The sequence below is a fragment of the Ammospiza caudacuta genome, chromosome 1 (assembly GCF_027887145.1).
Source record: "Ammospiza caudacuta isolate bAmmCau1 chromosome 1, bAmmCau1.pri, whole genome shotgun sequence".
Lineage (NCBI taxonomy): Eukaryota > Metazoa > Chordata > Aves > Passeriformes > Passerellidae > Ammospiza > Ammospiza caudacuta.
The window spans coordinates 82,561,976-82,580,342 of NC_080593.1; the positions used below are offsets into that span (position 1 = coordinate 82,561,976).

The 18,367-nt window shown below is 41.7% G+C and overlaps 1 protein-coding gene across 1 annotated transcript in view; it reads left to right on the forward strand.

Annotated features, from left to right (window-relative positions):
* The first annotated feature begins 11,756 nt into the window (after positions 1–11,756).
* The window catches only part of DAP (death associated protein), a 52,815-nt gene continuing 46,204 nt past the window's right edge, over positions 11,757–18,367 (forward strand). The window contains exons 1-2 of the mRNA XM_058801983.1: positions 11,757–11,939; positions 18,227–18,323. Of these exons, the coding sequence (XP_058657966.1) occupies positions 11,885–11,939; positions 18,227–18,323 (152 nt within the window). The 5' untranslated portion in view covers positions 11,757–11,884. The remainder of the gene's footprint in view (positions 11,940–18,226; positions 18,324–18,367) is intronic.

The window sequence follows — 18,367 nt, forward strand, 5'->3', positions numbered from 1 at the left end:
CCAGGAATGCTGAGACTCTTGTGCCCAACCAGCCTGCCAGCATCCCTTTAGGGGTTCCCTTCAGTGAGCAGTTCACTAGATCAGAGACTGACTTGTTCAGGGTCACACACCAAGCAGAGAAACCCCTCTTGAGTCTCCACACCTTTACCCACTCCCAGTGACTGCCAGAACCCTTGAAATACTCACATTAACAGTTTACAGAATAAAACTCTTCATAAATGAAATTGTGAGAGTTTAAGGTTCTAAAATTGCTGGTGATAGTACCTGACTGCAAATATATACTCAATGCTATATAGTAATTCAAACCAATATACCAAGACACTCTAATCCCCAGTAAAAGCTGGCTGAAGATGATAATTCAGCATGCAGAGAACACAGTTCTTTACCAGAAAGGCATCTCTGTGGGGGAGAAGACAAGTTCATCCCTTCAACTGATTCCAGCTGGAGTCTTCCCCACTTCCCTCTCTTATATTTTACACTATATCTTTACATTTAGGTGGAATTTGGGTGACTTTAGTCATACATCTTCCTATTATGACTAGTAAGTAAGTATGACCACGTGGTCATATTTGGGGCTGGGTATCTCAGGATAACCTTGGGAAGGGGACATGGGTCAGTCCAAAGTTTTGGCGCTGTTGCTGATGCAACAGCAGGACATCTTCCTTTAGCTCCCTTGGTTTTCAGCTGCTTGGTTTATCAGCTGGAAAGTACCACTGAGTTCTCTCCTCTGCAAGGGTTTTGGCAGAGCCTGGTCATGGTGGCTTCACTCTGCTCCGTCATCTGTTTAGTCCCCCTTGGACTGCATTGTGTGGGGGAGGTTGGACACGCTGACTGCATTCCATACAGGGAGTAGCAACTGCATATTTCCCTAGAACTTCCATGCCATTATCTTTTTAACCTCAGTGATTTCCTCACATCTTCCCACAACATTTTTAACTTTAACTTCCTAAATGAAAAGTGCTCCTTCACTTTGGACCTTTTTCTTGAGTATTAATTTCCCATGTCTCTGTGATAATGCTGCTTTCTTTCTGGCAAACCAGACATAGTTGGCTCATTGGCTTGAGTATTAGTAAACTGTTAATAAGTTTATAACCAGATGATGCACATCTCTTCCTACCTGACCAAAACTGAAAAAACTTCTGGAAGTCAGTGTATATTACCATTTTAATAAGGAAGTTTCATTTCACCTAAGGCTTTGTCCATGTTTTATACAAACATAACAATGGAGTATGCCACATCTGTCTGTCAGATATAATCCCTGACGCAACTGAGCTCAGGCAAGTCACAGAATAAGTCAGACATGGGATGTGTGAAGAGTTTCCCCAGCTGACACATATTTGTAGCACAGGGTTTGATTCATTTCAGGTCCATGCTGTGGCTAACTGTGGTCAGTGCAGCATGCAGGCTCTCACACAGCACTTCTGAGACATTGCCACAGCACTCCAAAGCCACTGCAGAAACAGATGAAGCCTCCCCAGGCATAGGTTATCTTTGCTGGATTCTCAGCATTTGCAGAGCTGAAGAGACAGCAGAAATATCCATGTGGGACAAGGAGTATGAGCAACAGGCCATAAAAACCACTTCCAAGAGACAGAGTGCAAGCATTTGGGGATTGTGTGAGATTTTTTGTTTGGTATTTTTAATATTGGGTTTTTAATTTTCCTTAGACTTGGGAGTCATGAGATATGACAAATTCCCATGAGACTAAAAAGTATCTATATTATCATATATGTTTCATTTGCTGAAGGTGAGTTTGATGCAGCAGAGCCTTGTTCCAGGATTGTCTCCAAAATCCAAGAGCAGAAGCATGCAAAACAGCATGCATTTAACTGACATATGGGGCTGAGAAGGGCAAAGAAACAGGGCATTTCTTCCTAAACAACCTGTTAGTGAAGGGATTTTCATCAGGTGTTTGGAACTAGTAGCAACATGGGAGACTGGCTAATCTTCTGTAAAGGCATTTGAAAGAGGACCACACGGAACTATTTTCATTGTTGCACTGGAAACATAGCAACAGAGGAGAAAGGAGAGGCTAGAGGCAACAACAAGTATTACAGAAGCAGCGGCATGCCTATTAGACTGTTTTGAAGACTGCATTTTGAACCTGCAATTGACTTTAAACAGGAATTAACTGATGTACAGGGGATGGTAGCATGAACATGACTTAGGGCTGCTGCTAATGACAGAAGAAGGGCAGCTCAGTTTCAGTGCAGAGCACTGTCTTTTAGGGTTATAAACTCTCAAACCTGTGTTAGACACAGCTTTGGAAACCAAGATAAGTTTGTGCCATGGAAGAGGGGAAGCAGGATGATAAGGAGTAGATGATAAGGGCAAGGAAGAAGCACTAACCTTTGGACAGAAGGATTAGGTAGTTTGGGGAGGCAGAACTTCCCCAGGTAACCTGTATAAACTTGAGGCTGTTTCAGGATGACCCTAAGGGACAGTATTTCTAGCAGACTTGTCCTTCAGGGGGAACCTGGAATACTGTAACAGCCAAGAATTTAAAATCAGTAGAATTGGAAAGAAATGGCCTATAAAAAATAATAAATGAGGTCTCTGAAAAGAGGACTATAGGACCCTTTAGTCCTCTAGCACAGATATTGACAGTAGAATGTGATGAATTCAGAATGATCCATTCAGCCCACATCTTACCCTTGCACAGTGTCCATAAATGATGGTGGTGACCCTCAATGTGCTTGTTGATACACATTTTCCTTGACCCGCCAGTATCAGACATTTTTCCCCATGGCCTTGTAACATGGCTTGCAAATTGCAACACCAAATTGGTAGTTCAGCTATTACCAGACCAACATCATTATTCCAAATTTGCTGGGATTCAAGATCCAGGGACAGTATTTCTTCAAGAAAGCAATGTCAGTGTGTTGCCTGGTGGCTGGTACTGCCTCTGGTAATTCATCTCAGTGCACTACAGGCAATGAAATGGGAAGTGGAAAGCTTCTGGCATCTAATTGTCCTCAGGTTTTAGCTGGAAAGGGAGGGAAGAAAGAACAGTACTACACAAAAATGTGGTGGCAGGCACTAACAAAGCATATAGAGAAGGTGAGGTACTTTATGTCCTTTTTGCTTCAGTTTTTACTGACATGTTCTTCTCTCAGGTACGCCAGGAACTTAATAATAGTCCATGCAACTTTACTCATGGCAAAGGGTAACTAGCAGGGCTAGGAATCACTTAAGCCAGCATATGAGACTTGATGGGGTGCATTCCATAGTGCTGGGACAGAGGTCTGCTGCCATTGCAAGTTCATCATTTTTGAGAGGGCATGGCAATCACAAATAGGTTTCTGAAGACAGAAGAAAGTAAATTTCACACCCTTCTTCAAGAAGGAAGATCCAGAGAAAACAAGCCATCCAGCCCTGTATGGAGAAGTTAGGGAACAAATTTTCCTGGAAGCCACTTAGGACTGTAGGGTTGACTGTTACAGGTGCTAAAGAGCTGCCATGAGCACAGGCTCATCGTAGGTCAGTGCCTTTCAGTAGCTGACAGGGCGATCATCTTTGGCACAAGCAGTAAAGCTGCAAAGGTGACTTTGGCAAGAGTCACCCAAGACACGGTGAAGCTGGGACTCAGCTTCCCACAGTCTGCACTCTGGTGGGATGACCTGGGCCAACAGCCAGGCACCCACACACCCGGTTTCTCCCTCTTACTGAGGGGCACAGAGTGGGAAATAGAAAAGCCTCGATGCTGTGCAAGCACTGCTCAGCAACAGCCCAAACACTGTTAACACTGCTTTGCTCACAAATCCAAAACACAGGACCATAAGGGCAGTTATGATGAGAATCACCACCATCCCCAACTGACACAGCACAAGCATGAAAAACATTCCAATGATATTTTGATAAATTCTTAACACAGGTTAATTGGTGAACATAAAACTAGATTTCTGTGGAAAGTATAAAAAATTGTAATATTAGCAACAACAAAAAATAAAGAAAAATAAAGAAGAATTTAAATTATGTAATCTGGACAGCAGGAAAAAATGAAAACTGCTAAACAAGCTGAATATTTGTGCAAAGAAAAAATAAAATATAGATACATACTCTAAAAACATCTTATAACCTTTATCTGTCAGCCAGCAAGTACTTTGAAAATATACTCATTAAAACTGACAATTCTGAGACACAACTGAAAAGCAAAACAGCCCTTCCACCACTGTTCAAATGCTGCAGCTTCCTAAGGAGAGGTCATAAAACTTCCCAAACTTAAAGAATGCTGATACTTTGCATTCTTTTCATGTAAGAAGAAAGAGGACTGGAGAGATAACAGGAGAAAAAATGTGTTTGCCTTATACCCTTGAGCTGTGATGAAATACCAGTCTACTTACATTTAATTATGTTCAGTTTATAACAAAGCATTCAGCAGAAAACATCAATAAGAATGTTGACACACCAAGACTCCTTCTAATAAGAGTGAAGAATTATGGTTGGAAATCTGGCATCTAGAATTCAACTGAAAAGGGATTTTGCTGTTTAGCAATTAGTTCTCTCTGAAACATAAAGTAGTGTTTCTAAAGGAAAATTATTGGGCACATTTACAATTGAGGTATGTGTTCAGATCAGTTCAAAGATTAAAAAATGACTACATTACTCTAGACAAAGACACATTTGGACTAAATATACACCACAATATATAATTTCTTGTTGCATATTACTTAACATTCTCTGGAAGGAACATAAATAAATAATGCAGAGTGTAAAGACCAGAACTTTGCAACTGATATGTTTGTTGCAAAGTTAACAGAAATCTTAGGTCTGAAACCAAGGCACTAAGGCTCTTCCAGAAGAAAAAGTGTCGTTTGGAATAGGTCTGGATGCATGAGAAGGATAATGCAGAGCCAGGCAAAGCCTGTGTCAGGTACTGGTGCTGGGGGAAGCTGAGTACCAACTTCACTCCTGCCTTAGGAGTGGTTGTATCTAAGCTAAAAGACACCACACTGTCAGGTACTGAAAGGTGCTGACCTATGATGAGGTTGTGCTCTTTAGCACCTGCAGCAGTCAAACTACAACTTAAGAAGTTATTTCCTAGAAGCTAAAGGCAACTTACTTGTGTACATACAAAACTCCCCCTCAAGCCAACAAAGCTTTTGTGAAAAATTAGAAAGAACCTGAAGATACCGAAATCAATTAAATTTGATGTTATTTTCCATGTTATCTGACTTTAAATATGAAATATGGACAGTAAGCAACCATCAGTTCTGTACTAAGTGCTTACTGCAAGGCTTGTTGTTAGTCAGGTTCTTAGTTTCCATCACAACCACAAAACCCTCACATAGATGATAACCGTTTTCAGAAAAAAAAGTAGAAAAAACCCCCACCAAATCCAACGTGTTTGTAAACACTAAGAAGTTAAATCAGCTTGACTTTTTTCATTTTCACTTTTGAGCCAACACTAATTCCTTCCTTTTTTGAAAAAGCACAGCTTGCACAGGTACAAATCAGTAAGAGAGAATGGGATGGCAAAGAAAGGAAGAGAGGAGTGGGTAAGACTCACTTGCTGAGTGCAAAATCTAATTCTCTTGAGTCTCATTTGGTATGAACACCAGTAACTCCCAGGAGCAATCACAGCCCCCACTCACACTGATCCTGAGGCTGTGATGGTAGTCCATAATTGCAAGAGGTTTTGCACATTTATCTCAAGCGGAGGGAGGCCTTGTCTTCTACAGAGCTAGAACAACAAGACCTCTCTAAGTGGGCAGCACTGATGAGCCCATTTTCTATCATGATAAAATACACTGTTTCTTCAGTAAGTCCCAGATTAATGAGACAATCGAGAGAGAACCGTGCCCCAAGGGGCACTGGCAGAGCCTTCTGTTTTCATCTCCGCCACTAGTTCTGTCTTGGCAACTTAATTTTCTGTACTTCTGCTTATCCATTCTAAGGCAGTGGATAAAGGAAATTAGGGCCTTTACACAGAACATTGGTCTTTTTGGATAAAAAACCTCCAAAAGATGAAATTTACTTTCTCTGTTGAAGAGACATATTCCTCCCTACTTTCCTTCTTTTTTTCTCTTCCCCGCTCTCTTTCTTCTTCCTTCTTCCTCCTTCCCCCTTTCTACCTTTCTTCCATTGAATCTATAAATTGCTTTGGTAATCTTCCATATCAGAATACTTCTATGGCAGTATCACCATGAGTAGCATTTTAAAGCAGAACTGCAGTGCACTGCATTGGAGGAAGAATTAATATTTTGCAAGGCAAAGACTCTGGAAACACACACACATTTATTCTCCTTATTTTCCTTTCAGTATATAGCGGTAAAGCCATTTTTATATAATTTTATTTTCATTCAATGAAAAGCAATAAATTTTAGCTTAATGTGAGGATGTATGGTGATAGCAGTTTCCATTGGGGTATTCCTTAAAGGCAGGATTCTCATGTGAACTCAATATAAATTTTTACTTCAGCTGTATGGCAACCAGCAACCTGTTCTTGAAAGAAAAGAAACCTACAACAAATTGTGTCACTCTAGCATGCACCATGTCTAAAACTTAACGGTTAAAATAATATTGTAGAGTGGGGAGAAGCAAATGTAAAAACCAGTCATAGCTAAGATCGATATTAGCAGAGTAACAGACTGTTTTTCTGAAAAAGGCATACAGAACAATTTCTTAATTTGCTACAAGTCTCCTGAATTTGATTCATATCTCAGTAGTAATCCATCATACTGAGAAATTGCTTTTCATGCTGATTTAATATTTGATAACAGCTTAGAAGTCTGAACTTCATGACAATATAATATAAGAGTGGTGATGTAAGATTGCAACATTTCTTTCTGAAAACATCATCATTCTACCTTTCTCATGAGAAAGACCCATAGCATACTTTTTATCAGAAATATGTCCAAGGAAATCTAATAAAACGCTAAGAAAAAAGAGCATTTGAGTCTTACAATTACATTGTGATTCAATTCAGAAACTTTTAACACTCAACAAATTTATGTTTGACCCAATGGAAACTTATTCAAACCCTAAAGAAAAAAAATTAATTATATAGGTTTTCCTGGAAAATTGAATTAGTAAATCAAAAAAGCAAATAAATTTGAGTTCCTTGTCAGAATAAGAGTACAGTTAGAGTAACAAAATGGAATTAATCAGATCATCCAGATACAGAGAAACCAGCAAACACTGCAACCCAAGTGACTTTAATGAGTCAATGCAATGACAATTGGTAAGGGTAGAAAATCATTACTAAAGCAAATTACTCCTTGCTCCAAATTTATTTGCTTATTCACTTACACAAATTATTTTCCCAAGTCTGCACATTAAAATAAAATCACCTTTTTGGGTGCATCCCACACAACTCTGAAAATTTCCTAACAAAGCACAATCCTAAACCCAGCACCCTTTTCTCAGGCTGGCATAAAAGTGAGACAGAACTGAAATGGCATTATTTGGCTTTTGCTAAAGGCTTTACATATTTCCACATAGGTAAAAAAACAAGGAATTTTCCCAACCGGCTGCATCAAACTAAGCCCATTCTCTTAAGTAGTGGGCGGCAACATATACAAATAAAGATCTGCAAACTCAGAAAGTCAAAGTGAAGGATCAAATTTCTAAGTAAACCTTCAAGTTTGTTTTATAATTTCTCAGAAATTAAGGCACCCTAAAAATGTCACAAAGGATTGGAACTCTATGGATAACTGATATTTTTATGAACTAGTAGGGGGAAAAAAAAGAAAAATAAGAAGATAAAAGAGAAAATTATTTTATTTCCCCATGGTTTTTCAGGTTTAAAAATAGCAAAATTTTAAAACATATTGTTGCAATAAAACAAAATTTCAAAACAACTAACTGCTTTGAGGCAAAACTATCTTGGATGGATTATCAAAATCAGCTGATAGTTTTCATTGACTTGATGTCTGTCTATAGCTTGGGCAAAACACTGTTCACTGAGAGATTTTTGCATACCCTGTAGCCAAACAGAGCAGATTATTGTACTTCCCAGATTTACAGCATGTATGTGCATATGTGTGCTGGAAATGACAACAGAAGTCGTGTGGCAAAGCAGTTAGCTGCCTTTTAAATGCTGAGTGACCCTAGGTTGCACTATTATAATTTCCCATTGACTTGAACCCAAAAATTGCTTTTCTATGCGTGGCAGTATTTTCAGAAAGAACACAAAATTCTGCTGCAGGGCCCAAGCAAAAGCACCAAAACTACAGCCATCTGTTTAGTACTGGTGAGCATTTTCAAAACTGACAAAAAATGGTGTCCTAATCATAGTTCAACAGACTGTTTATGTTTAAAAAGGACTGCTTACTGAACATACTTTAGGCTATAAAGGACAAAAAATAAGAACCTGGTATTACTGTCAAAAGTGCTGTGAATGCCCAACTGCCACTAAAAATAGCTGCTACATACATGCTTTTGCAAACTTCCCTAACTATTCTCTTCAGGTTGTTTAACTTAGCCTTTGGAATTTGTAAAGGACTTTTTCCTATTTTTGGCTGGCTTTTTTTTTTTTTTTTTGCCTGCACCATCACCACAAAAGACATAGCTTCTTTCTGCTCTCTATTTCAGTTAAAATTTGTAGCAACTGGAGGGTTCTCTTTCTTGATTGTGCTGGATAATGTCACAGGGATTTAAGATGTCTATTAGCAGCTCTTACCCATGAACTGAAGAGGTAAGTGGTGGATTCCTGTACAAAAACACTTATATTCTAAAACATCCAGCAGTCTTCAAAACACGTCAAAACATGAAATATCCTAAACATGTTTTATTTACTCTTCCCTCAGTGTGCTACTACATTTCAGTGCCCTGTAATGCTGTCATTCACTCATTTTCCAGTAGAGACTTGACTTTGCTACAGTCTCTGGGGAAAGTGTGTCAGCACCAGGCGTGGCTGAATTGGCAAAGGAAGTGACTCCACAGCCAGCTTTTTGTAAAAACTCTGCCTGTTTTCCGACGAAGTTTCCCACTGTTGCTGCCATTTGTGCGTGCTGGTACAAACAACCGGCCTGCTGGAAATGACTAAGTGAGTGAAAAATCCTGGCATTTCACTGCCAGTCACTAAGAATGCCTCTCTGTTTCTTGTACGTTGGCATAATTGAGCAGGACATTGTTTAGCCTGGGGAAAAGGAGGCAGACCTTACTGCTCTCTACAAGTACCTGTGAAGGGAGGCTGTAGCCAGGTGTGTGCCAGTCTCTTCTCCCAGGTAACAACTAACAGGATGAGAGGAAATGGCCTCAAGTTCTGCCAGGGTGGGGGTTTACACTGGATATTAGGAAAAGTGTCTTCATGGAAGGGGTTGTAAAGGACTGGAACAGACTGCTCAGGGCAAACTATTAAACTGTGTCCTCAATTGCCATATCCACACGTTTGAACACTTCCAAGTTGATGGTCGGACTTGATGATCTTCAGGGTCTTTTCCATCCCTAATGACTCTCTGATACTGTGATTGTTACTAATATTATGGCACTACCATAGCTGGAAAAATGCATGTTGCCTTACATTTGCCAAAGAAACCATCACACTGTTTCACAAAACAGAAGTACCACTTACAAACTTTATGGCATCTCCTCGTTTAGGTGCTTGATTCTACAAGTCTCAATTTATTTACTTATGCATTTGTTTTAATTTTGGATTTTTGTCCTCTTGTTGCTTTTCTTGCAACAATTTAAGAACAATATCTGAAAATTAAATTCTATCCTATGGTATCATACCGACACCTCTATAACTCTTCTGCAAGCATAGAAACTTAGCATTGGCACAGTCCCCAGTCTCTTGAGGAAAACAGTAATTATGTGCACTGACAGCTACAGAGAGGTCGGTCTGAGAAGCCCCAGACCATGGAAAGCAGCAAAGATCCTCCCCTCTGCCTCCCACAAGCCTGATGCTCCGCGTGCTTGCTCCTGCCTGACCTACCTTCAGTCCTCTTTCCCTCCTCCCTGGGGTCCTCATCCTCATCTCACTCAACCAGCTCTAGCTCCTACTTCATTGTTTGAGGAAAACATGTCTTTCCTTCTGCCACGGTGTTTACCCTGCTTCACAATTCTCATGTTACCCCTCCAGCACCCCCTACTCAACTTTTTGACCTTGTCTCCTGGTCCACTAAGGCTAAGTCCTCCTGTCGCTCATTTCATTCTGTTTCAATCTGTCTTCCCCTCTTGCAGTTCTTGCTCCTTCTGCACTATTATGGTTTGCCTTGAGATCCCAGCTTCCAAACCTCACCCACAGCTGCGCTTTCAGGAAATTTCAGCCCTGTGTTTCTGAGAAAGTATTCAGGGTGGACATTGTAGTTTAGCTGCAAAGCCACAGCAAGCCTTCACACAAATACTTGTGTTAATGGCAACATGAATTCTCGTAACATAAAGAAATGTTGCTGGCTGTAGCAAGAACAGCCAAAGCACAACTTTGATGTAATAATTCCACCCAGTGCACCTTCATGTACTAAAACTTTGTGCTTAAATAGGAAATTATTAAAATTTTTCTTAGAGAAAAATCATTAACTTGCAGATGTTTCAATTTAATATAGCACATTTTTCTTTAATCTCATTTCTATAACAGCTGCCTTAGATTAAATCTGTGATGGCAAAAATTTCTATCAACTTTGGTAATCAGCATAGGGAAATCCAAGGCAAATAAACCTGGGAAAACCAAGAAAAAGTGAAAATGAATTCAAATTCAGAGGACAGTAGACAAAAAAGCATTAAAATCGCATAATACTACTCCAGAAAAAAATTATAATCTGGATAGACTTTGACAGAGACTAGAAAGGAAATAGGAGTAATTTGTGTTAGGCTACACGGAAGGTGACAGAGCTGAAAATACAATCTCAGACTCTAACATGCTGCATGTGTAAGAAATTGAAATAACCCAGCAGCAAAATGTAAGAACTTAGTTACAGTATTTTTACATCTGTTCATTCAAGCTGTTAAGGATGCCATGACGTGAATATATTTTTGACTGTTGCAAAAAAAACCCCAAAATGTATTTTGATTTACACATCACATGTATTTTTGCAATGATAATATGATTGTTACATAAAATGATAGCAAATAAATAAAATATTATTACACTAATTTCCCTATAACAAATGTGTGATGAAATATTTCTATACCACTGTGGAGGCAGGGAGGGTCAACTTTCAAACATCATACACTCATCTTTTGGGGCACTCACTTTCTTATTTCAAACTGTAAAAGAAAATAAGAATGGCTTGCATGGTTTACACCTTGCTGCAAATATAATTCATTCAGATATTATGCTCTGTGCCTTTCCACATGACTTGGAAAAGCTAACTCAAGTGTTTGAAAAATGTTTAAAACTATGTGAATCAGGTCTGTAATTTGAAACAGCAAGGCAGTAAGGTCTGAAGCAAAGGCAAGATGGGCACTTATTGCTCCGAGTTATTAACAGGGTTTCCAGCACAATTCCAAATATGGTCCCTACCGGCAATCTCGAAGAAAATTAACTCCACCTCTTCCAAAAACTGCACAGCTCTTTATGCCGCTTCGCACAACGCGGTTTGGCAGAACACAACCAAGCGCAAGGCGTGCACTGCCAATTAGTCACTAATTACAAGTACTATTAGAAGGGCAGACGATTCAAAACCACGCCGTTAACTGCCTGCGCCGTTTCCCCTCAGCACATAAAACCAGCAGGGCGGATCAGGCCGTAGGAGCTGCGTGCACTGCCCTCACGCCATAGCACGGCACGGCACGGCACGGCACAGCACGGCACAGCAGGGCAGACGCCGCCTGTTGCAGGCGCCACGTCCCCGCCTGCCCGGCCGGGGCAGGGCCCGGCGCCCGGCGCGGCGCCGCCCCCCCGGCGGCCACGTTGACAGGGCGGGCGTGGGCCGTGTTCGCCGGGCCGTGTCTGGGTGCGGGTAGCCGGTGCGGGAGCGGGGCAGCTGCCACAGTAAAAATGTCTTCGCCTCCCAAAGAGAAAGCAGAGACGCGGGCCGGACACCCTCCTGCTGGTACGGCCGCCGGTTCCCGTCTCTCCGCTCTTTCTCTTGCCACGCCGGGGGACGGGGCGGGGGGGCCGGGGCGGCCTCGGGCCGGCGGGGCCGGGCGCCGGTTCCCCGCCAGGTCCCCTCCTGTGCGCGCCGGGGCTGAGGAGGGCGAGGGCGGCCTCGGGCGGGTCCCGCCACTGCCGGGGATGCGAGCCCGGGAGTGTGAGCCCCGGTAGGTCCGAGACCCCGAGGGTGCGACCCCCGGTGGGTTTCCTCGCTCTCCACTGCGCTCCGGGCGCGGGAGGTGCGCTGGGATCCCCGCCTGAGCCCTGGGCGCCCGCGGCGCTCTCTGCCCTCCGGCAGCCTCTCCCGGTGACGGGCCACGCTCCGTGCCCTGCCTCGCCCCGAGGAGAGCTCCGCTTATGGCCAAACCCTCCTCGGGTGTGCGCAGCTTGGCATCTCCAGGCTCCCACCCGGCAGCCGGGCTGCGTTGTCTGCTCCGGCATCCCGCCCTCGAAAGGCGGCGGAGGCCTCCGGAACCCCGCCTGGGGCTGGTGGTGGGGTGGGGAGGGGAGCGGAGCGGGCTCGGCCCCACGCAGCTTTCGGGGCTGTTCCAGCGGAGTGTACGCTGAGTGTGAACAGACACTGCAGACCAGGAGTGCTCTGTGCATCCATTTTGCCTGTGGGCATCAAGGTGTGAGTGCCAGAGCATCCTGCGCGCTCCTGGCTGCGATTCTGGAGCCTGGCAGGATAGGAAACAGGTAAAGCTGCTTGAGAAGTGTCTAGCAAAGGAGCTCCATCGCCTTGCGTCCTGCTGCTGTATGCCAGTGGACAGTCATGGCAGGAGCTGTGTGTCACCTCCAATGGGAAACTCACCTGCCAGGGTCCATAGATGGTAGCACCTCTCTGTGCACAAGTGGGGTTCAATTCCTCGCAATATCGAAGTTGTGTTCCGTCAAGTACTGTTAGTTTTGCTTCTTACAGTTTTCTTAGATAGGGGAACTTTGGTCCCTGCATCAGCAGCTTTACATAGGTCATCTAATGTTTCCCTGTGGAGTAGTTGGTGAGCTTTTTATTTTAAGTGTTTCAGTAAAAAATCCCAAGGTCGCTAGTTTTATATTCAAATCAGTTAGTGAGATTTAAAGCTAAATTTGTAAACAGCTGTTGAACCATAATTGAATTCTGTGCTCTTTATAATGAGGACCTGAAATTCCTCAAAATAGAAGTGAGAAATAATGGCTTTGCTTTTTGCATGGCAGGTACAGTTCAGCAGTGCAGGTAAGTCAGTCTCTTGGCTGAGCAGTCATTCTAGTCCTGCAGCCTCCCTTGTCATGGCATTAGCTCTTACCTGGCTTCTTGCTGAGCTGCTTCAGGGAGCAAACCAAAGCATCATTTTCCAGTGCTGACAGCTTTTGTTGCCCTAGCTCCTGGAGCTGGCTTGTCTTGAGGTATATGTCAGCTTCAGAGAGCAGGGGTCATTAAGATCTTACATTGGTTTAGCTCTGTCTTCCAGCTACAACATTGAGGAAACAAATATGCTTTGCAGCTGTATTTTCTGGTGTTGTTCCATGTTTGAAGGTTTTGCTTCAAAACCTGTCTTTTGAAACTGGCGAAAAAATTTTAAAGACCTGAAGTGAGCCTCTCTAGGCCACATGAGAAACTAGCAATGCACAACGTTAAAGCTCAGCTGGAGTACAGTACAGGTTTCCTTTGCCGTCAGAATATTTCCGTTTGAGCTTTTTACTTTTTAAAACATGGGCCCACATATGAATTGCAGAACATCTTCACCTATGTGCCATCTAAGGCATACCTGTTTTGGTTTTTTTTCTATCTTTGTGAACATGCACACAAAATTTATCTTTGGAAGAAGGGTAATCACTCAGCCTGTCTTTGAGGCAAAAAACCCCCTAATGCTTTACCATATCTCCAGGTCACTTTGTTAAGAAGATTTTTCTAAACTGTTTGGCCCTTTGGTCATTTACGACTTGGAAAACCCACAAGAAGTGTTATGACTAGCAAGAGTATATATTTACTCTAGTAGTTGAAGATAGGTTTTAATTCTCTATCTCAAGCTTGTTTAGATCCCTGAATATTAGAATAATGCAATAGATCAGTCTGCAAACAAGTTTTAATAAAATGAAAGTAAGAAATTCTTTTAAAAAGTTAATACAGGTGGAATTTTACTCATAAATAACAAGGCAAATTTCTTTCAAAGAAAAGGTGTGATCTCTTTTGATAAATGGCTTAAAAGCCCAGGTTTTGCTGCATACAGTTCTATAAAGAGCTCTACCTGTAATTACAGATGTGTCTTACCCTACTGAGTATGTTGGACATGTAAATTTAGAAGGATTTGGGTCATCAAATTAAAAGCAAAATTGACAAATCTGTTGTGTTTCAAGTGCACCGTTTGCCCTTGCTTACTGACTGCATTGCATTCCTCTGCATTGATCTTTCACATAGGGGGAAAAGAAAAGGCTCTTGAAAAGACAAAGGGTAATGAAATGGAAAGAAACCTCAAGACCTCAGTGCAGGAAGCGACTTTGACCTCCCCTCTGAAATTTAAGAGGGCCCTAACTTAATCTTCATTAAATATCCGCCTGTCATTGAGCTCAAGTGTGCCCATAATACATTGCTGAGTAGGTTTGTACAGTTCCTCTGAAGAGATCTGTGTAATTATGCTTTAGCTGTTCATCTGGTACATGCTGTGGAGGGATAAAGGAAGGTGATTGTGTTAATAGTGTATTTATGAAGTTTTATGATAGATTTCTGAAAATAGTTATATGCTTTTTTTGTATATTGAAAAAAACAGCTCTGAGCTGAGATTTCTGTGAAATGAAGGCATAATAACTCCTTACTTTGTTGAACACTAATGTATGCTCCCTTAATATAATGTACAACGGCGTATTTTGTGTTTCCCTTTTCATACATCTTATCATCGTAATGGAATCTGTTACTACACACTACATAAGAAATAAAGTTTTATGTTACTATGGAATACACACTCAAGGAATAGGAAAGCTGCCATGGTCTGCACCCTGAGCCAGATAGGGCCAGCCCTGTCCCTGACCTGTGGTGCTTCTCTAGGCTCTCGGTACTTGCTCCAACTCACTGGGGTTTATTTCAGAATTCAGTCCCAGAAACAGAGAGCAGTCCAGCAGTGGGGGCAGGGAGGAAAAAGTAGCATGCTTCCTGACTGCAGATCAGCTTGAGTGGTAATTGATTAACACAGTTATTTAATACATTTCCAGAAGGAGTAGCCATTCCCTTATGAGGAACACAGGCTGGCATTCACAGGACTGACAAGGTAGTCCTGTCTACCTCTCAAGGGGGGGAAACATGACGTGTGATAATTAAAATCCAAAACTTGTATTCAGTAGTGAAGCAGATAGACTTGTTGCTCTTCTGAGTGTGCTGGCAAATGATCCCTTCTTTATTTCACGCTTTAGTAAAAGGCTTAGGGCCACTTGGCTGTCACCACTCCAGGGAGCCATTGCCTGTCCTCTCCTGCCTTAGCACCTGAGCTCTGCACTTGCTCTTCAGCTGAGGAGCTGTTTTCTTCCTAATCCCAGCACAGGGTCGTTGACACCATCCACTTCTGGACACTGCTGTATGACAGTGTTCTGGAAGGTGGTTTATCAGTTATTTAAATCCTTTGTTTGCAGGATAACGAAATCTGAGCTCTTTTAAGGATAATTTTTAAGTGACAAAATCACCATGGTAAGCATCTGTCGAATTATGTAGTAAATGCTAGGCAAGTAGGAAGTAGCTGATTCCTCATAATTCCTGAGAAAAAAATCTCCAAATGTTGAGTGGGTTTTTCATTAGCTTCGTGGATGTAATCAGTTCTTCTCTTGTGACACCCTGAGGTAATGTAGCTTAGCTGATACCTTTTGAAAAGGAAGGTGAGTTATGCTGCAAGAGTATTTATCATCTTAAACTAAATCTCCTAAAACTGGGTTGGGTATGAGCATGCTGTGTCATGGGTGGCAGATATGTACAGAATGCTATCTATTTATTTCACTTCTGGTCTCACAAATACACATGATTATTGCAGCTGTTTGCTGGTTGTGTCTGCACAGTAACCTTGGATTGCTAAATATAATTTGATTATCCACCAAAGTACTCTAAGCTGTATGTACTATGCCTGACGATATTAGTTCAAAAAAATCACATTTAAAATTCTAAGTTACTGCATTAGTCACTCTTACGCCTTTCTAGTTGTCTGGTTATTTGCTTTTTAATCCCTGCTTTTTAATACAGGCAAATCTGAATGTGTTAGCTGTGTATTTTTTCCAGTGACAGATAAAGAGAAAAGGAGTGGCTGGTGGCCTGATGATATACAATGAGAGAGGAGAGACATTTTAGATCTAAATTAGCACCAAATCTTCAGGTATCATTTTCTCTAGTTTTCTGTTAGATGTTGAAGGACATGGAAGTGTGTGTATTGCTCAGAACTGTTGTTTGTAACCCTGGCAGATGTTGCTGTGGAGACAGCGTCTTCCATGAAGAGTCATTTGAAACAAATAAGTAAAAGGTCCTGACTGTCCAATGATGTTAAATTTAGAAATCAATTAAAATAAATCAATAATTTATAAATAAATGTAAATAAAGCATGGCAGTACTGTGATTAAGTGAGATGTTAAAAGAAGTCTGCACTTGACAAAACTCAGTGTTTGCTTTTGCAAACAAATTTAAATTTCTAAGGAGCTTGAATCAAGACAAATTAATTGGAATTTTAATTTTTGCTTCACTTCAGGCAACAAAGAAATGTAGTTTTCTACAAAGAAATGTAGTCTTTCTTTCTTAGTCCCATGTGAAACATTTCTTACTGATTTAAGTTTTACACTGAAGAGGGAACACAAATGATTTGGGTTTGGGGTTTTTTTTAGTGCATGATAGGAGGCCACAGTTTTGACAGGTTTTAAAAGATATTTCTTTGAGTTTGTCTGTTAATTGCCTGTCTTTAGTTAATGACCTTTATTGAATTAGAAGTTTATCAAATATCACTCAGAATGTAAAATTGTTTTTAAAAGACAGGGCCAAAGCTTTCGCTTTCTCCTGGTGCAGGTCACTTTCTCTTTCCTGCTTTCCTTCACCCAGGCTGTAAAATTTATGCACAGCAGTGGCCTTTCCTTTGCTGTCCTGGTTAAGAATTGGGAATTAGACCTGTGTCTAGGTTTCTGGGGTAGCACTGAGCAGCTGTGAGTGCCCTGCTCCCTCTGTGGCAGGACACAGGAGGGCTGTCAGAAGCACAGCCGCCCTGTCCCTGCCGGCTTCAGCTTCTCCGAGTGCTGCTCTGGCATCCTGCTCGCTCCAGCTGTGACACCTCTGCCGAGGCTCACCACAGACGCTGTGTCAGGCACTGTGAGACGCAAACCAGCGCGTCTCTGTGTGGTTTTATTGACTTCTGACCACTATAGTGGTTTCCTGATGTGGTTGCTGATGGTAGTGTAACCTATCCAATTAGCTAATGAGATGCATCATCTTGTCCTGTGCTGTCCTGTAAGCATGTGTAGCAATTGTTGAAGAAAAAGAAAAGTACACTATTGAACCAGAAAGCAGATCGAGAGCAGCCTGTCTGTTGCTCTGCTTAGTAGCTGCAGTGCTAAGCCTGGCTTGCTTCCTGTTTTAGATTGCACTTTGGAGTGGATAAGTGATGCACATAAGTGGATCTGCTTTCACTTCTTGTTTTGTGTTTCAAAGGGCTGCTTTCATGTTTGCATCATTTCTAAAACTTAAATGATGCAAGAATTTGAAATGTTGTAAATGCTCATATGTTTTGCAAACCAAAAAACTCTCTTCTAAATCCAAGTTAACGGTTCTCCTAAATTTTGCTTTTTATTACACTATTTGTGAAGTACTTCTTTGTATAAATACCATTATTATAGATGTAGCTTTTAACATGAAATGGCAAGTCAGTTTCTTTGGTTTGTGGCCTTCTGTGTAGTGTTATGCAAGTCATTGCCTCAGTTTCTTCTGACTGCTGCAAGTTGGTGTGGGGTGAGGGAGGAATTAAAACAGAATTGAGTTTTCTAAAATGTCATTGGAAGCAGGCGGTAAAATGAGCTACAGGTTCTCAGGATAAGCAAAGATGGCATCATGTGAAGGAGAATGGCAGATGTGGTCCTGAAGGAGCTCTTCTTTAGGCCTGCCACTTTTTAACCCTTTGTGCCTCTTTTTCAAACTGTGGTTACTGTTAAATTGCTATGAAAAGTATCAGGAGGGAAGCAGAGTGTAAGGAATTCCTTACATTCTTCACTTAGCATTGATTTGACTGAGGTTTGTTGTTATCTATTTAATTTTCATTCCAGTGAAAGCCGGTGGGATGCGGATTGTGCAGAAACACCCACACAATTCAGATGCCAAAGAAGAAAAAGATAAGGATGACCAAGACTGGGAAACCAGCAGGTGAGCACTTTGATTTGGTGCATGTGGTACAGTGAATTTCCATG